General features: G+C 45.3%; 1 protein-coding gene across 1 annotated transcript in view; it reads left to right on the forward strand.

Annotated features, from left to right (window-relative positions):
* Positions 1-24,399, forward strand: part of LOC311135926 (glutamate receptor 4) — a gene marked incomplete at both ends in the record, with an annotated part of 219,263 nt that overhangs the window by 113,452 nt on the left and 81,412 nt on the right. The window contains 6 exons of the mRNA XM_084169955.1: positions 7,826-8,010; positions 12,487-12,540; positions 13,355-13,510; positions 20,790-20,957; positions 21,151-21,255; positions 22,481-22,585. Of these exons, the coding sequence (XP_084026081.1) occupies positions 7,826-8,010; positions 12,487-12,540; positions 13,355-13,510; positions 20,790-20,957; positions 21,151-21,255; positions 22,481-22,585 (773 nt within the window). The remainder of the gene's footprint in view (positions 1-7,825; positions 8,011-12,486; positions 12,541-13,354; positions 13,511-20,789; positions 20,958-21,150; positions 21,256-22,480; positions 22,586-24,399) is intronic.

Below are 24,399 nucleotides of genomic sequence, written 5' to 3' on the forward strand. Positions count from 1 at the left end.
TCTCGCCCTCTCTCTCTCTCTCTCGCCTCTCTCTCTCTCTCTCCTCTCTCTCTCTCTCTCTCTCTCTCTCTCTCTCTCTCTCTCTCTCTCTCTCTCTCTCTCTCTCTCTCTCTCTCTCTCTCTCTCTCTCTCTCACACTCTCTCCCTCCTTATCCCTCTCTCTCTCTCCTTGTCTTACAACTATCAATAATGGTTCACCCTGTTCTCAGATGTGTTTCAACCCAGAAGGAATGTAGGTACACTATACCGCATACCTCATATCAGTTGAACATGACAGAAATAGCCCTTAATAACATCTTCAGTTCAAACAGTCAATAAATACTCCCAAAGCATACAGTATGTACCTACTAAGCGTGATCTAGGATCAGTTTTGTCCCTGAATCTGTGGCAATAGTCATGCCAAGGACATGCCGACTACGTTAAAGCCCCTTAAATCATTATTCGTCCAAACAGCAGCCCCGTCACGTGGTTTGCTATAAAGCTTAGGGATGGGGATGGACATTTTTTACCACTCTCAAATGAATACTGAAGCTATGGCTGCAAGGGCTGACACTCCATGAGATCAACATGATTACTTTTAGTCATGTTTTGAAACATGATTAAATGATCAAGCGCAGCCAGGTCACTCCAAAACCACTCAAGACACACTCCAAACACATCACCGAACCAGCAGGCATAAACGATGGCCAAGTCTTTTCCGGCGGTTGGTCAGGGCCCAAGTGTCCCAGAGTTAGAGTACTGATGTAGAATCAGGTCACCCCTGTCCATATAATCTTATTCATTATGATCGTAAAAGGCAAAACTGGTCCTAGATCAGCAGTCCTATTCTGAAACACTTTATGAATACGGGCCCTGATTGCAGCACAATATCATCTGTATGTGCTCTGCATGGTGTGAAGCTGTCACAGGTGCTGATACTGACAGCAGCCTGCTCAACAGACGGGTTAGCTGGCAGTGTCACGAAAACAATGCTTCGCTCTTCAATGGGGCAGAACGTTGTGTGTTGTTTTGATTCTGGATGGACAGATACACTATATGGCCAAAGTATGTGGACACCCTTTCAAATTAGTGGATTCGGCTATTTCAGCCACACCCATTGCTGACAGATGTATAAAATCGAGCACACAGCCATGCAATCTCCATAGGAAACTTAGGCAGTATAATGGCCCATACTGAAGAGCTCAGTGACGTTCAACGTGGCGCCGTCATAGGATGCCACCTTTCCAACAAGTCAGTTCATAAAATGTCTGCCCTGCTAGAGCTGCCCCGGTCAACTGTAAGCGCTGTTATTGTGAAGTGGAAACGTCTAGGAGCAACAATGGCTCAGCCGCTAAGTGGTTGGCCACATAAGCTCACAGAACGGGACTGCCGAGTGCTGAAGCGCGTAGCGCGTATACAAATCGTCTGTCCTCAGTTGCAATACTCACTACCGAGTTCCACACTGCTTCTGTTAGTCGGGAGCTTCATGAAATGGGTTTCCATGGCCGAGCAGGCGCACACAAGCCTAAGATCACCATGCGCAATGCCAAGCGTCGGCTCGAGTGGTGTAAAGCTCGCCGCCATTGGACTATGGAGCAGTTGAAATGCATTCTATGGAGTGATGAATCACGCTTCACCATCTGGCAGTCCGACGGACTAATCTGGGTTTGGCGGATGCTAGGAGAATGCTACCTGCCCCAATAGATAGTGCCAACTGTAAAGTTTGGTGGAGTAGGAATGATGGTCTGGGGCTGTTTTTCACGGTTTGGGCTAGGCCACTTAGTTCCAGTTAAGATAATTCTTAACGCGACACAATACAATGACATTCTAGACGATTCTATGCTTACAACTTTGTGGCAACAGTTTGGGGAAGGCCCTTTCCTGTTTCAGCATGACAATGCCCCCGTGCACAAAGCGAGGTCCATACAGAAATGGTTTGTCGAGATCGCTGTGGAAGAACTTGACTGGCCTGCACAGAGCCCTGACCTCAACCCCATCGAACGCTGACTGCGTGGCAGGCCTAATCGACCAACATCAGTGCCCGACCTCACTAATGCTCTTGTGGCTGAATGGAAGCACGTCCCCGCAGCAACGTTCCAACATCTAGTGGATAGCCTTCCCAGAAGAGTGGAGGTTGTTATAGCAGCAAAGGAGGGACCAATTCCATATTAATACCCATGATTTTGGAATGAGATATTCGACGAGCAGTGTAGCTAGCAACAATGAAAAGAAACTGCCTTGGGGGAATCGTAGGTCGCTCATTTCAGCTAGTTTGATCTTGTTTTTGATACCATGTCTTGTAATTCGCTAGCTAGCTAACCAACAACTGTACCAATGTATTTGAGAGACAACAAGTGCTCATTGTGCAAATGGATTTATGTTTTCAATAAGCATTGGAGATTAAATATAGTTTAAATGTTGTCAACAATCTAAGCCAACCCCATCTGTTTTGCCCCATATTTGCTCACGCGTTGGTTTTGTTGCTAAACAACCAACCCGTCTATGGTCGTGCTCAACGGACAGCTCCTATTTGGGGATACAGCTAAAGCTGTAACTACAGCAGCCTACTCAGTGGTGGTTTTGAGTGGACAGCTCATATTGGGGATACTGCTGTAACTACTGCTTCAGTGGGGGTGCTGAATGGACAGCTCATATTGGGGATACTGCCAAAGATAGTACATTATGAAAATGTGTAGAAACTGCTTCTCCAATAGAAATCCTGATCACGCTTGTAGGTGATGTCATGGCAACGTTAGGTAGCTAAGCTCATTCACAGAAACACGTCATCTGGTCTAACGGTCGTGTCTGCGCATGTGCAAGCCATCAAATCAAAGGCACTCCTTTTTTTTTTTTTGGGGCGTAAATATAAATGCATATATAGACATATACAGTGAGGGAAAAAAGTATTTGATCCCCTGCTGATTTTGTACGTTTGCCCACTAACAAAGAAATGATCAGTCTATAATTTTAATGGTAGGTTTATTTGAACAGTGAGAGACAGAATAACAACAAAATAATCCAGAAAAACGCATGTCAGAAATGTTATAAATTGATTTGCATTTTAATGAGGGAAATAAGTATTTGACCCCCTCTCAATCAGAAAGATTTCTGGCTCCCAGGTGTCTTTTATACAGGTAATGAGCTGAGATTAGGAGCACACTCTTAAAGGGAGTGCTCCTAATCTCAGCTTGTTACCTGTATAAAAGACACCTGTCCACAGAAGCAATCAATCAATCAGATTCCAAACTCTCCACCATGGCCAAGACCAAAGAGCTCTCCAAGGATGTCAGGGACAACATTGTAGACCTACACAAGGCTGGAATGGGCTACAAAACCATCGCCAAGCAGTTTGGTGAGAAGGTGACAACAGTTGGTGCGATTATTCGCAAATAGAAGAAACACAAAAGAACTGTCAACCTCCCTCGGCCTGGGGCTCCATGCAAGATCTCACCTTGTGGAGTTGCAATGATCATGAGAACGGTGAGGAATCAGCCCAGAACTACACGGGAGGATCTTGTCAATGATCTCAAGGCAGCTGGGACCATAGTCACCAAGAAAACAAATGGTAACACACTACGCTGTGAAGGATTGAAATCCTGCAGCACCCGCAAGGTCCCCCTGCTCAAGAAAGCACATATACAGGGCCGTCTGAAGTTTGGCAATGAACATCTGAATGATTCAGTGGAGAACTGGGTGAAAGTGTTGTGGTCAGATGACATCAAAATCGAGCTCTTTGGCATCAACTCAACTCGCCGTGTTTGGAGGAGGAGGAATGCTGCCTATGACCCCAAGAACACCATCCCCACCGTCAAACATGGAGGTGGAAACATTATGCTTTGGGGGTGTTTTTCTGCTAAGGAGACAGGACATCTTCACCGCATCAAAGGGACGATGGACGGGGCCATGTACCGTCAAATCTTGGGTGAGAACCTCCTTCCCTCAGCCAGGGCATTGAAAATGGGTCGTGGATGGGTATTCCAGCATGACAATGACCCAAAACACACGGCCAAGGCAACAAAGGAGTGGCTCAAGAAGAAGCACATTAAGGTCCTGGAGTGGCCTAGCCTAGATCTGCAAAGAGGAGTGGAACAAAATCCCTCCTGAGATGTGTGCAAACCTGGTGGCCAACTACAAGAAACGTCTGACCTCTGTGATTGCCAACAAGGGTTTTGCCACCAAGTACTAAGTCATGTTTTGCAGAGGGGTCAAATACTTATTTCCCTCATTAAAATGCAAATCAATTTATAACATTTTTGACATGCGTTTTTCTGGATTTTTGTTGTTGTTATTCTGTCTCTCACTGTTCAAATAAACCTACCATTAAAATTATAGACTGAACATGTCTTTGTCAGTGGGCAAACATACAAAATCAGCAGGGGATCAAATACATTTTTTCCCTCACTGTACATTGGAGTAAACTAGTGAACAACAATGTTTAGGCCTCTACTTCCAGCTTATACATACTATATTCATTTTATGGACACAGTCAATTTTACAAAGGCACTCCTTCAATATAAAGTTGTTTTTGATGAAAATGAAAACGTGTCAGTTTGTCACTTTCACAAGGTTGTAAAAATGACAGTTTCAGCTACTTAAGAAATTGGCTCGAATGTAGGTTTTGCCTTTAGATTTCAAGAAATGTTTTAAAAAATCACTTCTCCCTTTGACTTCTCAAACCCCGGTCTGATCTGCCGAGTATGCTTCGCAAGCGTTCCCAGAGGTCTTGTGATGTTGGGCCTCTGAATTTAGAAACTCTGTGATAGTGCTGTAGCTACTGCTACAAAGGGTGTGCTGAAGGGACAGCTCCTATTGGGGTCACTGCTGTAATTACTACTACTCCTGCTATTGCTGTTTCTGCTGTGACTGTCACAACACCAGCTGCCTAGCTCCACTGAAGGCCTAAACAGGGGCTGTTGTTGCACAGTGAGAAAAGGCCACTGTTTCACCACATGCATCGATGTCTGTATTGACACTGCAGCTGTCAAGGTGTCACCAACCAGCGTGGAGTACTAAAATATCCCGCACCCTCGTAGATTTGAGTTGCCCCGTCCACTGACATATCCTGCACCCCCGTAGACTAGAGTTGCCCCGTCCACCATCTCAGCGTAATGTATTTTCCTCATGCATTTCTTTCTTCCAATTGTCTGCGTCACTTTCATCCCTGTGGACAAAGCTGGTTAAAATTACATCATTACAACCACCTTACAACCAGAACTGCCCATTGGGATAATAATAAGTGTTATCCACCTTCCTATCTATGACCCGGTTAGGCTTGGATTATCTTGCTCTAGACTTCTCCTGTACCAGCAGTACTCTACTCAGCAACCTTTTCCAATCTGTTACTGTCCTAACTGAGTTAACTGCAGATCAGTGGAGAGATATTTTTTTTTACCACTCAGCTTTGGAAGTAGTGAATCTCGCCATAAGCTTATTATTTTTTTTTATCTACTCGGAGTAGACTACTCCTTCTCCTTCTCCTTCTCGTTGCAATATACACACACACACTCTCTCTCTCTCTCTGTCTCACTCTCTCTGTCTATCTTTCTCCAGTAGACGGATGTGTTCCAAACAGCCGTGTCTCCAGGTCATGATGAATGACTTAGTTTAAAAGGTTAGGTCTCTCAGGAAAAGTATTGTGCTCTCTCTCTCCACCCGGACTACATTCGTCCCCTCTCCATCACTCTCCATCTCCCTCTAGTTTACTGCAGTAGACCAGCGCTCATTGAAAGTCATTCATTTCATATAACCACTGCCTCCTAGTGGCAGTGAATGGCAGTGTGCAATGAGGAGCGGGAGAAGGAAATGGGGGAAGGGAGGCTGTACTCTGTGCTATTCTGTGGTGCAGGCAGGCAGGCAGCTAGTGCTATGATGCTGATGCTGATTGTGGGTAGCTGCTGCTCTACACACAGCCCCAGGCTACAGATTTATCAGCTTGTAATCAGTGGCGGGAAGGCAGAAAAAAAGGTGTGTAGAAAGGCAGGCAGGCGGGTAGAAAGGTGGGCGGACAAGCAGGAAAGCAGGCCTCCGCACTCGTCTCTGGTTGGTGGGGCTGGTATAGGGGGACTGAGGCCTGTGATTGCAAATTGAACAATATAGGATTTTGTATCATTACATAGAAAGGAATTACTGTTGCTGCAGTGGGCTGTTATGTGTCTGCCATAGGCCTCACAGTAAGGAGAGAGAGCGTGTGTGTGTGGGGAGGGCTTGTGTGTTTGTGTGTGTGTGTGTGTGTCTGTGTGTGTGTGTGTGCGCGTTTGTGTATGCATGCGTGCACGTGCTTGTGTGTGTGTTTCTGTGCCTCATCTATACTGTATGAGCCTTAATGGTTGCACTTAGGTTATTTGTTGACAGGGCCTATTATGGGCTTTGCTTTCATCTCCACTGTGTAATTGCAGTGATATCACTGACATGAGAAGAGAAGCTTGATGTCTTTTGTTTTTGCATTGTTGTTTTCTGTTGTTGTTTTCCTTTGTTGTTCTCTTTTTTCTCTTTTGTTCATTTTGTTGGTTGTTGGTGCATGGGGGGGGGGGTGGCTTGGGGGGGTGGGGGGTTTGTGGCTGGGGAATGGAGGGAAAGGTATTTTTTTCGGGGGGGGGATGGGGCAGCTCTCTGGGAACTTGGATGGTTGAGGGGCAGCTTTCAGGGAACTGTGGGGGGATCTTTGATTGTTGGTGGCCTGGCGGTTGGTAGCTTGGGCCGGTGGCCGATAGGTCGCTGGTTCGGGTCCCCGTTTTGACTTGGTGTGAGATCTGTCGACGTGCCCTTGGGTGGGGTGCTTGACCCTGGTTGCTCCTGTGGGTCGCTCTGGATGGGAGTCTGTTAGATGACTGAATGTGATGTAGATGTTGAGCGGCTTCACTGCAGGTAGATTGAATGTTTTAATATTCAATATTTGTTATTATTGTTTTAAGCTGAGGCAGTGGTGTGTGTGACCGACCATCGTCCTTGTCCTCCTGGCACAGACAGACAGAGAGACACAACTCTAATAGGGTGCACAGGAAAATAGAGAGTGAGAAAGGGGGGTTGGGTTGCCAGACGTGGATATTCGAGCACAGGTTAATCTACTAATTGGGAGCAGAGGGAGAAAGGTTGCCAGATTGTGATGGCCACCAGGAAGGGCCGTTTAAGGGGGACATCTGTTCCTGTTGGAGAGGACAGAGGAAGCGCCGTGTGGGGCTCCCCTGACTTCTTCTCATCTCTCTATCATCCCTCTATTTATACAAGGCTCCGTCTGGCCCCAGCAGCCCAGGGTCCCCCCTCTAGAATCCCAATGGTTCCTACCACTCCACCAATCGCTGATCAAAGAGACTATGCCATCTTCTCAATTATGGGGTTTTTGTTGCTGGACTAGTTAGTATTAAGAATCTGCATAGTAGCAAAGGGTTAGAACTCTGAACTCAACACAGAGAAAAAGGTCTAATTGGATGCAGAGTTTCTTGTGGGAGCGCGTGCTTGTTGTTTATGTAAAGCCAGGGTTTTTAGATTGTGGCGTCAGTTTGATGATGTCAGTAATAATCAGCAACATGGTTCATTGGTTCCATTTGAGACCTTCTGTGCCACAACATTTCCCAGCCAAATGGAAGCATGGTTGGGTTCAATTTCATTTGAATTTAGTTACGATTAGGATTGGGCCCAAAATGTTTATAACCTTTTATGCCTTATAACCTTTTGTACATGTACTTTACTGCTGATTTGGGGACAGGCACTGTAAATTAGTGTAAGATCAGATGTGATGGTGCAATGCATCTGACTGTTATACATTCAATATGCCAATGTTTTAATTGTCCCTATGTAAATAAATGATTGGAATGACATGCTGTGATCTGATTGGCTGTTGGTCCCTCAGGTTACGCCATACTGCAGGCCATCATGGAGAAGGCGGGCCAGAACAGCTGGCAGGTGAGCGCCATCTGTGTGGAGAAGTTCAACGATGCGGCCTACCGGCGCCTCCTGGAGGACCTGGACCGACGGCAGGAGAAGAAATTTGTTATCGACCTGGAGGCCGAGAGGCTCACCAACATGCTGGAGCAGGTGAGATCAGTCAGCCAGTCAGTCAGTCAAGGCAGACAGGCAGAGAGGAAGGAAGGCAGTTAGGCAGTTAGGCACTTAGGCAGTTAGGCAGTTAGGCACTTAGGCAGTTAGGCACTTAGGCAGTTAGGCAGTTAGGCACTTAGGCAGTTAGACAGTTAGGCAGTTAGGCACTTAGGCAGTTAGACAGTTAGACAGTTAGGCACTTAGGCACTTAGGCACTTAGGCAGTTAGGCAGTTAGGCACTTAGGCACTTAGGCAGTTAGACAGTTAGACAGTTAGGCACTTAGGCACTTAGGCACTTAGGCACTTAGGCAGTTAGGCAGTTAGGCAGGCAGTTAGGCACTTAGGCAGTTAGGCACTTAGGCAGTTAGACAGTTAGACAGTTAGGCACTTAGGCAGTTAGGCAGTTAGGCAGTTAGGCAGTTAGGCAGTTAGGCAGGCAGTTAGACAGTTAGACAGTTAGGCACTTAGGCAGTTAGACAGTTAGACAGTTAGGCACTTAGGCAGTTAGGCAGTTAGGCAGTTAGGCAGTTAGGCAGTTAGGCACTTAGGCAGTTAGACAGTTAGACAGTTAGGCACTTAGGCAGTTAGGCAGTTAGGCAGTTAGGCACTTAGGCAGTTAGACAGTTAGGCAGTTAGGCAGTTAGGCAGTTAGGCAGTTAGGCAGTTAGGCAGTTAGGCAGTTAGGCAGTCAGACAGGAGAAGTTCGAGAGGCTCACCAACAGGCTGGAGTAGGTGAATTAATCAATCAATCAATTGTGACCGACCGGCTAAATTTGATCTCATGTAGCAACATTTGAAATTGTGTTTTTTACATTGGATAAAAGTAGAGACTCAGAGATGGAAAATTGTATATCATACACTACAGTTGAGGAACAATGGGAAAATAATTCTGCTTTGAAAGTTTATAAACTTGTAACCCCACTTTTGAGAAAATGGCTCTTGAATGTTTTGGTACACCTACTGGAGAACTCTTCTTTGTCTACACCCATTCAGCATCGTTCGCACCCTCTTCAGCCTTAGCCCCACCCATCTCTTTAAGGATTCACATGTGATGCCATGTGCTAAACAGAGTGGTTACGGGAGTGTACTAAACAACCAAAGATTTCAAGACTAAAGGCTGGTTTATACTACGTCTATCGACATGTCAGTAGACAGTTGTCGAACATTCTATTGTTGTCTGACATCAACATTTTTGTTATCGTTATGAAAAAGTATAAACACAAAAGCGACAGGCTGCATGACATCAGCAGCCTGGTGGTACAAAATAGCATAACTGGTGTATTTTAACACCAATAAACCCATCCGTTTAAAAATGAATTGATTATGTAAATCTAGCAAACCAGGCAACTAAAAGCAACTTTCTAAACAATGTTTTGGTTAGTTTCTAGCTTGTTAGCTAGCTAGCTAATGTAGTTCAAATAATGACCATATCATATAGCTGACAACGTCTTAACTTTAGCTCATATGTATTCATTATTACAGGAAAATAATGTCACAACAAGATCATTATTTACAAGTTAATGGTGAGCTAATTACAGAAAATAGCTTACGGTTGTGAGTGAAACGAAATAAAAGCAGGGCATTCTACCGGAGAATTTTTGAACTTGTACACTGTCTCATTGGCCTAACATTATATCCTAATTTGACTTTGGTGCAGGTCATGTTGTTCTTCACATTACCGACTCTGGTAAACACACACTATATCAAATAAAATCTAAGTTTATTTGTCACATGCACAGGATACAGAAGGTGTAAACACTTGCATAGTGGAGTCTTTTGTTTAGACATGTAGCTAGCTAGCTAAACAATTAACCATAATCCCAACACATAACGTTACTATCCTGCATGAATCTGCTGGTAGCTAAAACTAACCAACTAGGTTCAATGCTAGATAGCTAGCTAGCTAACATTAGGCTATAACTAGGAATGCAAATGGCTCTGAGATACAAATAATAATACTAGACAGATCATACACATAACGTTAGCTAGCGAGCCAGCCAGCTAACGTTAGTTAGCTAGCTAACAGTACGCTTGAACTTGCAATGAAAATGACTTTCTGACAAAATTATAAATGTATAATATCTGAAAATGTAGCTAGCTAGACTCTCTTACACGAATACATGGATGAACGCTTCTCCCTCTCTGTCACAGATGCCATGGTTGCCCTTAGTTTGAAGATGTAATCCGGAGACAGGTGTTTTATACAACAGCCTTCTGGCGTGTTCTCTTTTCGACTCCCTCCGCATATTTGCAATCAAACGCCAGAACTTTTCCATCTCCTTAGCTATCATACCCTGCTTCCACCGGACATTCCACTGATTTCAAAACTCGGTCCTCCAGAAAGTGGAGAGCATCTTTAAAAAAAGCAGCGTTAGAAAGGATTACCTGCACATACTGAGCAACTCATGTTATAGACAGAAGCGTGCTACATGGCAGACCAATCCGAACTCATCTCTTGGCATGTCCAGCCCATCCATTATCTCAGCCAATCATGGCTAGCGGGAAGGTTCCTGTCTTTTTTCGGGGCTAAACCAACTAGGCTCGAAATGTAACAATTCTATTTGTATATACAGATGGCATATACATTTGTTATTAAGGCACATGAAGTTCACATGTTCCAGAAGGCATTTCTGCCCCAGAAATGTTTTGGGATAAAAAATTAATGTTTACATGCCTCTCCTGTGAATTAGTGACGCGCAACATACGTCTAGTTTCCTGAAACTAGTCACAATTATGCAATCAATCATGTAATCAATCTGTGCAATCTAAAACAGGTGACAGAACCATTTGGTAAAGCAAATAACTAGAGGAAACATTTTTTTTTTCATTTTAATTTGAGAGCTGCAGTGGATTTTACAATTCTAGAGTGCTTATTTGAATTAAGTTGAATAAATTTGCTAAAACATTATGAATTATTATTATTTTGTATAAACCGAGATGGCCCAGATTGTACCAAACACAATTAGGTCATATTTCACTATACAGACCCCAAAATACTCAGGTTTAGGTATAGTGGTCCTCTGTAGCTCAGCTGGTAGAGCACGGCGCTTGTAACGCCAAGGTAGTGGGTTCGATCCCCGGGACCACCCATACACAAAAATGTATGCACACACGACTGTAAGTCGCTTTGGATAAAAGCGTCTTCTAAATGGCATATTATTATTATTATTATTAGTTCATTCCAGTCAGTGGTAATAGGTCAAATTCTAGATGTTTGGATATCTTCTGGCTCCAATCCATAGCCACGGGAAGTAGTGATGCTGAGGGTGGTGCAGCACCCCATGAAAAATCAGAATAAAAAATATATATACAGTGTATATATTTTTTAAATGAACAAAATATTTTTTCACAAAAGTAGTGCACTCTGCCTTTAATAGTCCTGCATTAGCGGACCAATATAGCCGTCTGCAGCGCGGGCAAAACGCAGCACCCATACCCGCAAAATTCTTCCCGTGGCTATGCGCCACTCAGTTGCCTATATGTAGTCGGAGTTGAATTAACGGAATAACCCCCTTCTCTGTTTCATAATGTACTCATCCACCGCCCCCCAGGCAACCAGTGTCTCTATCTCACGTTTCAATTATTCAGCAAATCTCTGCTCCGGCATCTGTCACTGTGCTAACGACTTGGTGTGTATGTGAGTGTGTGTGTGTTTGTGATCCCCGGGCACACCACCAACAGTACCCATCATATCTCAGTAGGCATCAGTACACACAACATCTAAATCAGCAGCTCAAATCTTTCTTCTTTTTTTTCCTCTGCATGGGTCCCCTTTTAAAGGGTCATTATTATCATTTGTTTTCCCTAACCCTCCAGTGTTATTGTTTCCTCCAAACCGTTTTAAATTTTGTTACCTGGTTATTTAGCAAAGTCCAGAAAAATCGAGCTCACATTTTTGGAGAATTGGAGCAATGCTAGTGGATTGTATTTGTAAGTGGTGCATTCAAACACATTATGCTAAAACAAACAACAATGAATGCTTTACGGAGCATTCATAAAGTCTTAATAATCAGTACATAGACACTGTACCTCACAAATCATCTATAAGCAAAGTCATACTACATGGTGACATAAGCAGCAGCTGTCTTGAGTTCAAAGTCTGTTTAGCTACTTGAAATCTGCTTGTGTTCAATGATGATGATGACAATGATTCAATAAACATTCTCTGTCTCTCTCTCCGTGCCGGGAGAATTGTCATGTCTTGCCTCGCCTCAGAGAGTGTCTGTCTATCTATTTCCTTGTGTGGCACTCATCCGGATGCCTGCTCATTTGTTTAGACAGTCTGCACGTCTGATTTCTCCCCATGAAAGACAATGTTCACTCGGTGACAAGCCGCTCACACTGGGTTGTCATTCAACTGACAGCCAATTAAGCATGCTAATGCTAATTCAGTCGGCTTCACTTAACGTTTGTCGAACGTTTGTCCCTTTCCAGTCGGGTTGACTTAACGTTTCTCCCTCCCTTCTCTCGCAGATTGTCAGCGTCGGAAAACATGTCAAAGGCTACCATTACATCATGGCTAATTTGGTGAGGGAAAAATCCTGGCATGTCTTGACTACACCCTTTCTCTCTCTCTCTCTCTCTCTCTCTCTCTCTCTCTCTCTCTCTCTCTCTCTCTCTCTCTCTCTCTCTCTCTCTCTCTCTCTCTCTCTCTCTCTCTCTCTCTCTCTCTCTCTCTCTCTATATCTCTATCTCTCTCCTCTCTCTCTTCTCATCTATGTAATTAGTATTCAGCCCATTTCCACAGTGACAGTGTATTAATGATGTCCAGAGAAAGACAGCTCAGCGTGTGTGTGTTTACGTGTGTGTGTGCATCTACCGTATGTGCATACTTGCGTGAGTGGGTGAGTGTGTGCATGCGTAAGTGTGTGTGGGTGTGAGTGTGTGTGCGTTTGCGTGTGTGTGACACAGCATTGGAGGCATCAGAGCACTTGGCTGGGAGAGATTACTGTTGGCACAATCCTTCTTACCAGCCCTCTGCTATTGAAGCAGGGAGTCGACACAATTCAGACCCAACCGGTGATCTTAGAAAAGGCTAGGGGAGAATTCTGAGCACTGTTTGGTGTCCTTTTATGTTGTGGTATCACATACAGTGTCCTGTCTCTGTTTCTCTCTCTTTCTCTCTCTCTTTGCCTCTCTCCCACTCCCTCTCTCTCTCTCCCCATACCTTGCTTTATTTCTATCCCTCTTTCTATTTACCTTTTGCCTACCTCCATCACTCTCCTTACCTCTATCTATAAATGTAATTCTCTCTCTCTCTCTCTCTCTTCTTCCCTGCCCTCTGCCTCCATCCATCCCTAACGCTCCATCTCGCCCCCCCCCCCCCCCCCCCCCCCCCCAGGGGTTTAAGGACATCAACCTGGAGCGCTTCATGCACGGAGGGGCCAACGTGTCGGGCTTGCTAGTGGACTTCAGCAACCCCATGGTCATCAAGCTGATGCAGCGCTGGAACAAGCTTGACCAGAGGGAGTACCCGGGCTCCGACAGCCCCCCGAAGGTAACACCCTACCTGGGGGTTAATAAGTCCTCTCTCATCTTCACTAATGTCCTGCCTTCTCCCCCATCCACTGAAGAGCAACAGCCCCCTCCCATGGTACACCATGCCTGGGGTAATAAAGGCCTCTCCCCTCTCTCCTAAGGTTCTCTCCTGTCTCTCCTATAAGGCTTGGAGGATAGCACCCAGGGAGGATTTGACAGAGCTGAGCCTGAGTCAATCAGGATCAGACCTGAGACCTTTTCCAATGCCATGACTGTCCTTCTGGGCTCACTTTATATGGCTTTAGGATTCTTAAGGACCAACTGCAGAGGTGCAGGGTTAGCTAGGGCATGGAGAGGTTCACACACACACACACACACATACACACACACTTAAAATACCTTACAGTACCTGCTAACTGTGGTGCAGTCTCATCGGCACTGTCAAGTGCCAGGTTCAGGCAATGGGATTGTATCTCAATCCTCTCTCTCAGTCTCACACCTGTGGACTTTCTCAGTGTTGGAACAGTAGAGCCCAATGCCTGAGGGAGTTCGACTCTTGCTAGGGGCCCATTGCCATTAGCGAACTTTAGCTGGCCTGCTGCACTTGACTGCACTGGACCGCCCTCTGTGATCAGGCTTAGCTTGGCTTGGATTGGCTCGGCTGGGGTGGGCTGGGGTGGACTACAGTGGGTTAAAGGGACAGTTCACTCTTTTGAAGTTCTATCTTATTTTCGGCATACTGAGGGTGTCGTCATTTCATCCAAACCATTTTTTAAGCTTGTTTGCTGGTTATTTAACAACATCCAGAGTGTAGCGATGCCAGTGGAAACTGATCAAAAAAGCCTTGGGAAATAGCTTGGCCTACCGCAAAGATGTACTGCTAACTGGATCAATTAATTTTCACTAGCATGGCTTCATGCTTCAAAAACGCTAGCCAGGAGATTCTGGTTGTTGCTAAATAACCAGCGAAGGAACATAAAAACGGTTTGGATAAAACAACAACGAAGAAGTTGAAAAAAAGCTAAAACATCAATAAATAACTCTCTCTTTAAGGGTCTCGGCGACCAGCAGTCACCCACCACCCGCATCATGAGTCAGAAGCTCTGAGCGGAGAAGGAGAAGCTAGAGGGGAGAAGGAGGGAGGGAGTGATGGAGGGAGGGAGAGAGAGGGAATGGATGGAGAGAAAAAGAGGGAGGGAGAGGGAGGGGTGGATAGAGTGAGGAAGGAATAGAGGGAAGGAGGGCTGAAGGAGAGAGGGAGGGGATGACGGAGGGATGAATGGAGGGAGGGAGGAAGGGAGAGGACATCATGATCAGCACTGTTGTTGGTCCACACTGTGGGCCATTGGCCCTAGCTGACAGACTGACCTGTTTAAGCTATACTGCTGTGCCACGCCAAGCAGTATGTGTAAGAGTGTGTTTTTGAACCAATATCACCATTCCAATGTTCTCCCTACCAAACAGCCTCTCAGTCTCTGCTCTACAGTAGCACCATTCATCATTGCTGTACTGAGTGGAGCACCACTATGTTCTGGTCACACTCTAGATGGAGGTCAACCAAACAGCCACAACACCCTCATAACTCCTTGGCAGGATTGTCCCTCTTATCTGTTCAAGTGCCCAGACTGTTATTGATGGCGTGCCTGTGCCAGTTGGTGCTAACCTTCGTGCCCAGGGAGCGGGTGGCATCAGTGGTGGTTATCAAACTGTTTATCGCCCCTCATTGGTTTAGGCAGCATGTCTGCCCCGACAGGGGGTTGATGGTCCGCACACACACACACACACACACACACACACACACACACACACACACACTACCATTAAAAAGTTTGGGGTCACTTAGAAATGTCCTTGTTTTCGAAAGAAAAGCAATTTTTTTTGTCCATTAAAATAAAATAAAATAGATCAGAAATACAGTGTAGACATTGTTAATGGTGTAAATGCCTATTGTAGCTGGAAACGGCTGACTTTTAATGGAATATCTACGTAGGCATACAGAGGCCCATTATCAGCAACCATCAGTCCTGTGTTCCAATGGCACGTTGTGTTTGCTAATCATTTTAAAAGGCTTATTGATCATTAGAAAACCCTTTTGCAATTATGTTAGCACAGCTGAAAACTGTTGTGATGATTAAAGAAGCCTTCTTGAGACTACATTTACATTTACATTTACGTCATTTAGCAGACGCTCTTATCCAGAGCGACTTACAAATAGCTGCATTCACCTTATAGCCAGTGGGATAACCACTTTACAATGTTTTTTATTTTATTTTTTTTGGGGGGGGGGGGTTGGAGTAAAGGGGGGGGGGGGGTAGAAGGATTACTTTATCCTATCCCAGGTATTCCTTAAAGAGGTGGGGTTTCAAATGTCTCCGGAAGGTGGTGAGTGACTCCGCTGTCCTGGCGTCGTGAGGGAGCTTGTTCCACCATTGGGGTGCCAGAGCAGCGAACAGTTTTGACTGGGCTGAGCGGGAACTATGCTTCCGCAGAGATAGGGGAGCCAGCAGGCCAGAGGTGGATGAACGCAGTGCCCTCGTTTGGGTGTAGGGACTGATCAGAGCCTGAAGGTACGGAGGTGCCGTTCCCCTCACAGCTCCGTAGGCAAGCACCATGGTCTTGTAGCAGATGCGAGCTTCAACTGGAAGCCAGTGGAGTGTGCGGAGGAGCGGGGTGACGTGAGAGAACTTGGGAAGGTTGAACACCAGACGGGCTGCGGCATTCTGGATGAGTTGTAGGGGTTTAATGGCACAGGCAGGGAGCCCAGCCAACAGCGAGTTGCAGTAATCCAGACGGGAGATGACAAGTGCCTGGATTAGGACCTGTGCCACTTCCTGTGTAAGGCAGGGTCGTACTCTCCGAATGTTGTAGAGCATGAACCTACAGGATCGGGTCACCGCCTTGATGTTAGCGGAGAACGACAGGGTGTTGTCCAGGGTCACGCCAAGGCTCTTCGCACTCTGGGAGGAGGACACAACAGAGTTGTCAACCGTGATGGCGAGATCATGGAACGGGCAGTCCTTCCCCGGGAGGAAGAGCAGCTCCGTCTTGCCGAGGTTCAGCTTGAGGTGGTGATCCGTCATCCATACTGATATGTCTGCCAGACATGCAGAGATGCGATTCGCCACCTGGTTATCAGAAGGGGGAAAGGAGAAGATTAGTTGTGTGTCGTCAGCGTAGCAATGATAGGAGAGGCCATGTGAGGATATGACAGAGCCAAGTGACTTGGTGTTTAGCGAGAATAGGAGAGGGCCTAGAACTGAGCCCTGGGGGACACCAGTGGTGAGAGCACGTGGTGCGGAGACAGCTTCTCACCACGCCACTTGGTAGGAGCGACCGGTCAGGTAGGACGCAATCCAAGAGTGAGCCGCGCCGGAGATGCCCAGCTCGGAGAGGGTGGAGAGGAGGATCTGATGGTTCACAGTATCAAAGGCAGCAGACAGGTCTAGAAGGACAAGAGCAGAGGAGAGAGAGTTAGCTTTAGCAGTGCGGAGAGCCTCTGTGACACAGAGAAGAGCAGTCTCAGTTGAATGACCAGTCTTGAAACCTGACTGGTTTGGATCAAGAAGGTCATTCTGAGAGAGATAGCAAGAGAGTTGGCTAAAGACGGCACGCTCAATAGTTTTGGAGAGAAAAGAAAGAAGGGATACTGGTCTGTAGTTGTTGACATCAGAGGGATCGAGTGTTGGTTTTTTGAGAAGGGGTGCAACTCTCGCTCTCTTGAAGACGGAAGGGACATAGCCAGCGGTCAAGGATGAGTTGATCAGCGAGGTGAGGTAAGGGAGAAGGTCACCGGAGATGGTCTGGAGAAGAGAGGAGGGGATAGGGTCAAGCGGGCAGGTTGTTGGGCGGCCTGCCGTCACAAGTCGCAAGATTTTATCTGGAGAGAGAGGGGAGAAAGAAGTCAAAGCATAGGATAGGGCAGTGTGAGCAGGATCAGCAGTGTCATTTGACTTAACAAACGAGGATCGGATGTCGTCAACCTTCTTTTCAAAATGGTTGACGAAGTCATCCTTAGAGAGGGAGGAGGGGGGGGGGGGGATTCAGCAGGGAGGAGAATGTGGCAAAGAGCTTCCTAGGGTTAGAGGCGGATGCTTGGAATTTAGAGTGGTAGAAAGTGGCCTTAGCAGCAGAAACAGATGAAGAAAATGTAGAGAGGAGGGAGTGAAAAGATGCCAGGTCTGCAGGGAGTCTAGTTTTCTTCCATTTCCGCTCAGCTGCCCGGAGCTCTGTTCTGTGAGCTCGCAATGAGTCATCAAGCCACGGAGCTGGAGGGGAGGACCGAGCCGGCCGGGAGGATAGGGGACATAGAGAGTCAAAGGATGCAGAAAGGGAGGAGAGGAGGGTTGAGGAGGCAGAATCAGGAGATTGGAGGGAGAAGGATTGAGCAGAGGGAAGAGATGATAGGATGGAAGAGGAGAGAGTAGCGGGAGAGAGAGAGCGAAGGTTGCGACGGCGCATTACCATCTGTGTAGGGGCAGAGTGAGTAGTGTTGGAGGAGAGGGAGAGAGAAAAGGATACAAAGTAGTGGTCGGAGACTTGGAGGGGAGTTGCAGTGAGATTAGTAGAAGAACAGCATCTAGTAAAGATGAGGTCAAGCGTATTGCCTGCCTTGTGAGTAGGGGGGGACGGTGAGAGGGTGAGGTCAAAAGAGGAGAGGAGTGGAAAGAAGGAGGCAGAGAGAAATGAGTCATATGTTGAGTATCTGTAGCATCAGCAATTGTGGGTTCGATTACAGGCTCAAAATGGCCAGAAACAAAGAACTTTCTTCTGAAACTCGTCAGGCTATTCTTGTTCTGAAAAATGAAGGCTATTCCAAGCGAGAAATTGCCAAGAAATTGAAGATCTCGTACAACGCTGTGTACTACTCCCTTCACAGAACAGCGCCAACTGGCTATAACCAGAATAGAAAGAGGAGTGGGAGGCCCCGGTGCACAACTGAGCAAGAGGACAAATACATTAGAGTGACTAGTTTGAGAAACAGACACCTCACAGGTCCTCAATTGGCAGTTTCATTAAATAGTACCCGCAAAACACGAGTCTCAACGTCAACAGTGAAGAGGAGACTCTGGGATGCTGACCTTCTAGGCAGAGTTGCAAAGAAAAAGCCATATCTCAGACTGGCCAATAAAAAGAAAAGATTAAGATGGGCAAAAGAACACAGTCACTGAACAAAGGAAGATTGGAAAAAAGTGTTATGGACAGACAAATCGACGTTTGAGGTGTTCGGATCACAAAGAAGAACATTTATGAGACGCAGACCAAATGAAAAGATGCTGGAGGAGTGCTTGATGCCATCTGACAAACACGGTGGAGGCAATGTGATGGTCTGGGGGTGCTTCGGTGGTGATAAAGTGGGAGATTTGTACAGGGTAAAAGGGATCTTGAAGAAAGAAGGCAATCACTCCATTTTGCAACGCCATGCCATACCCTGTGGACGGCGCTTGATTGGAGCCAATTTCCTCCTACAACAGGACAATGACCCAAAGCCCAGCTCCAAACTATGCAATAACTATTTAGGGAAGAAGCAGTCAGCTGGTATTCTGTCTATAATGGAGTGGCCAGCACAGTCACCGGATCTCAACCCTATTGAGCTGTTGTGGGAGCAGCTTGACCGTATGGTACGTAAGAAGTGCCCATCAAGCCAATCCAACTTGTGGGAGGTGCTTCAGGAAGCATGGGGCGAAATCTCTTCAGATTACCTCAACAAATTGACAACTAGAATGCCAAAGGTCTGCAAGGCTGTAATTGCTGCAAATGGAGGATTCTTTGACGAAAGCAAAGTTTGAAGGACACAATTATTATTTCAATTAAAAATAGTTATTTCTAACCTTGTCAATGACTACATTTCCTATTCATTTTGCTATATTTCCTATTCAAAACTAATTTCATGTATGTTTTCATGGAAAACAAGGACATTTCTAAGTGACCCCAAACTTTTGAACGTTAGTGTACACACAGAAGACCCCCTCACCCTCCCTCCCACCCAACCACCCACCTACCTACCTACCTACCTACCTACCTACCTACCTACCTACCCACCTACCTACCCACACCACACACACATGCACCCTGTTCCCCCCACAGAGAGCTGTAATGAGCGAGGGAGTGATGAGGGAGAGCTGGGTTAATGAGTAGGATTCCCCCAGGCCAGAGGCAAAGTTACAGTGCTTTCAGAAAGTATTCACTCCCCTTGACTTTTTCAACATTTTGTTGTGTTACAGCCGGAATTTAAAGTGGATTCAATTAAGATTTTGTGTCACTGGCCTACACACAGTACCCTATAATGTCAAAGTGGAATTAGGTTTTTAGAAGTTACAAATAAATGATAAATTAAAAGCTGAAATGTCTTGAGTCAATAAGTATTCAACCCCTTTGTTATGGCAAGCCTAAATAAGTTAAAATCGAACACAACACATCACTGAGTACCACTCTTCATATTTTCAAGCATGGTGGTGGCTGTATCATCTTATAGGTATGCTTGTCATCAATAAGGACAAGGGATTGTTTTTGAATAAAAAGAAATGGAATAGCGCTAAGCACAGGCAAAATCCTAGAGGAAAACCTGGTTCAGTCTGCTTTCCACCAAACACTGGGAGATGAATTCACCTTTCAGCAGGACAATAACCTAAAACACATAGCCAAATCTACACTGGAGTTGCTTACCAAGAAGACAGTGAACGTTCCTTAGCGTCCGAGTTACAGTTTTGACTTAAATCTGCTGCAAAATCTATAACAAGACCTGAAAATGGTTGTCTAACAATGATCAACAACCAATTTGACAGAGCTTGAACAATTATGAAAAGAATAATGGTCAAAATGTTGCATAATCCTGGTGTAGAAACCTCTTAGAGACTAACCCAGAAAGAAACAGCTGTAACTGCTGCGAAAGGTGCACAGCTGTAGCTGCTGCCAAAGGTGATTCTAACTAATTGTATTGACTCTTATCTAATCTAGATATATTAGTGTTTTATTTTTCATATTTGTCTTACAAACTGTTTGAATTTTTCTTCCACCTTGACATTACAGAGTTTTTTTAATTAAATCCATTTTAATCCCACTTTGAAACACAACAGAATGTACTTTATGACATGGGTTATTGTTATCTGATTGGTAATGAACTTGGTGCTTGGCGTCACACGCAATGCAACAATCTTCCTTGCTGCAAATAATATATTTTATGCCCAGTGCGCACACGCAGAAACCTTTCTCTCTTTTCATAGTCACACACACGCACACACACATGCACACCCCATCCCCTCCATCACACACACACCTGACGATTCTCTCCTGTTCCCCAGTACACGTCGGCTCTGACGTATGACGGCGTGATGGTGATGGCGGAGGCCTTCAGGAACCTGCGTAGGCAGAAGGTTGACATCTCTCGCCGGGGCAACGCTGGGGACTGTCTGGCAAACCCCGCCGCCCCCTGGAATCAGGGCATTGACATGGAGCGCACCCTTAAACAGGTATCTAACACTGCACCTCAAAGCCATTTCGGTTCATGAAATACCTTATTTCTGCAAACTCAATGATGTCCACAAAGGACAAAACTGTCAATACCACAAACTGTTTCCTATGAAATGTGTCTTATTTAAAGTAGGACGAAGGTATACCTGCATTCTTTGTGACTCTGATGATAGTGTTTTGTCCTGTGTACAGGTCCGGCTGCAGGGACTAACAGGTAATGTCCAGTTTGACCACTATGGACGCAGGGTCAACTACACCATGGACGTGTTTGAGCTGAAGAACAACGGACCCAGACGGGTAAGATGACTACTGGTCCACCCACCTCACTGCCCACGCTGTCCTGCTATCATACCATAACCCAGTCATTTGAAAACATAATAACTATATGTTTGAATATCTATTTACTATATGTTAACTATATGTTTCATTTTATTCTCAATTTCCATCACTGCCCATGCTTTCTAGCTAACACCATAATAACTATACCATAATACCACTATAACATAATAACTCAATCATATTGAAAACATAATATGAACATTTGAATAACAAATAACTTTGTTTCATTTCATTTTCAATTTCCATGGTTTAAAATGCCAGAAGAGAACATCTGTTTATCTGTTTATCATCTTATTATTGTCTGTGTGTCTGTAGAACCTGGGTATTGTGTATTAGTGAGCTCTATATTCAAATTGCTGCATGAACAGTACACTCAGGCTTCGAGAATATGCGTGTGCATGTGCGCCTGTGTGTGTGTGTGTGTTTTGCCGTGTCCTGTATAGTATTTTCAGTGCTGTGTGTGTACGTGCGGGACTCCAGCCAACTACGGTACGTGAATAGAGAGAGGTGGAGAGATAGAGAGAGATAGTGATGGAGGAGAGAGAGGGGGATGAAGTGGAGGGGTGGTTGGGCCTGCCCACTGGCTGGCTCTGCATACATGCATGTGTGCACACCACGCACGCGTGTACTTACACACACACACACACACACAAACACACTCACACCTACCCGTGAGCTCGTCAATCATTCCTACCCTTAGCAGAGAGAGAAAGGAGCAGTTCACCCCCCTTCTTCCTGCTCAATGGCAGACACCACCAGCATGAAATAAAACCCTGTCTAGCTTTATTATGTACCATGTATAAAACAGTATATAACAATAACTTCCTTAGCTTGACTCACCTATTATACGACTCAGATTCATATACTCTATAATAAAAAACTAAACATTGTGCATTTTAATGTACTGTACATGACACAACAAAGCATACAATTTGTGTGACTCTTATCCTTTGCATGTATACACACAAAATATCTCAGATAGTCTCACAGATCCTAACACCACATAATTAACACAAATATACTGGAAACGACACGTACTCTACGGTGAGTAATCATGACAAACACATTCAAACAACAAAGAAAGCATACCACGCACAAACACGCACGCACACACACACATACTGTGCACACACACACACACACACCCTGGGCGTTTCACTCACTGTCCTCTCATTGTCTCCAGATGGGTTACTGGACGGATTCAGACAAGCTGGTTCTGATCCAGAATGAAGTCCTCAATCCCAATGAAATTATGGAGAACAGAACTGTTGTGGTCACCACTATCATGGTAAGATGCACTACAACCCTACTAACACACATGCACATGTGTACACACACACACACACACAGAGAGACACACATGTGCACACACACAAAAAGACACGCACACACACACGATAGAGACACAGACACACACATCCTCTAGCGCTCTCAAGTCTTAGTGTTCTCCCGGAAGGGCTTTCCTCTACCTTCCTTCAGTCACACAAACACACACATTATCCAAAACACACATCAACATTGGCACTGCAGATGCTTTTGAGACGTTGTTACACTAGGTGTGATGGAGATTGTATAAATGTCACTGTAAGTGCAGTACCTGCCATGACTAGCCTAGTCCCCTTTATAAAATGCATGAGCTGCATGTATCCTTGCCAGAGACTGCTACACCCACATTTTAAGAGCTGTCAGTCAATGTGGCCAGACAAAGTCAGATTATATTACTCAAACACACACACACACACACACACACACACAGACACACACACAGACACAAACACAGCACACGCATGTACACACACAAACACACACACACAAACACACGTGCGCAAACAGAAACATACAAACAACTCTCTGGGCACAACTTTCTCTTACACAGCACTCATTGTTTAGTTACTAGTAGGCCTACTTACTAGAGCTCATGACCCAACTGATACTTGGACACAAAATGGCTGCCTGTTTGCTTGGTTTCTGTTAGTTAAATTTGGACTAATACTGTAACCATGTCTGCACCACAATTCAAAATGGCCACCGGTTGCATGGAATGTGAACTATGGGTACTAAATAAGAAGGCTTTTCATACTACTGAGCCGAACCGAGCCGAGCCAAACCAAGCTGTGCTGAGCTGGCCTGGTTACGCATCCATCATAGTTGCTGGAACTGAGCTGAAAAGGACAATGTGAAAAGAAAATGTCCACAGTTTGGCACAGTTTGGTTCGGGTCAGCATGATAGTGTGAAAACGGTGAAGATGTGCTGTGTTTCTGAGATTAAAGGTGGCTGACTAGATAAGAGGAGTTGAAGAGAACAGGGTAAGAAAATACAGAGTTAGTAGAGTAGGGATGGAAATGGGATTGGAGAGTCATACCTCAGCAGAATCCTCCTCTTTTCAGCCCCTGGTGAGGAAACCCATTTAAGAAACTGAGAAACTGGACACAAGCAGAGCCCAAATGAAAGCACATATTGGGAAACTGACGGACAGTATTGGACGTAACCAGAGCCAGAGTGAACCCCCTAAAGAACAGACTGATGCAACGGAGAGCTGTGTCATGAATTCTAATGCACACCTTATTAGTTAACTGACCCAAGGGATGGATCTATCCAGAGCCAAAATGAACCCCCTCAAGAAGACACAAAATGGACACAGTCTGACCAAATTACGTTTTTTCTTTTTTTTACTGAACGAAGATGGAGAGAGATAGGAGTCACAATGGACCCTTCGTCCTGCCTAAGGCAACAAGAATGTTTGTTCATCTAGTCAAACATCCCATCAACATGGTTGCACTTAACTGTGTGTGTGTGTGTGTGTGTGTGTGTGTGTGTGTGTGTGTGTGTGTGTGTGTGTGTGTGTGTGTGTGTGTGTCTGCAAATGTGTGTTTGCATACAATTGGTGTCAATTAACTCTAGGATATAAATGTTCTCATTACATGAATTTCCATGCCTGGCATATTCCAGGTGATTATGGCTGATACAGTATTTGGTATTGAAATGCAAAAATGTAGAAATGGATGTTAAGATTTTAACGAACTAACTTGAAAAATGCTCTGAGGCTGCTCTGAATCCGTGAGTTTCCATTCAATTGTTGTATATAAGAGCTTTATAACACA

This window comes from Coregonus lavaretus, assembly GCF_964263955.1.
Source record: "Coregonus lavaretus genome assembly, chromosome: 10".
In the NCBI taxonomy this organism is placed as follows: domain Eukaryota; kingdom Metazoa; phylum Chordata; class Actinopteri; order Salmoniformes; family Salmonidae; genus Coregonus; species Coregonus lavaretus.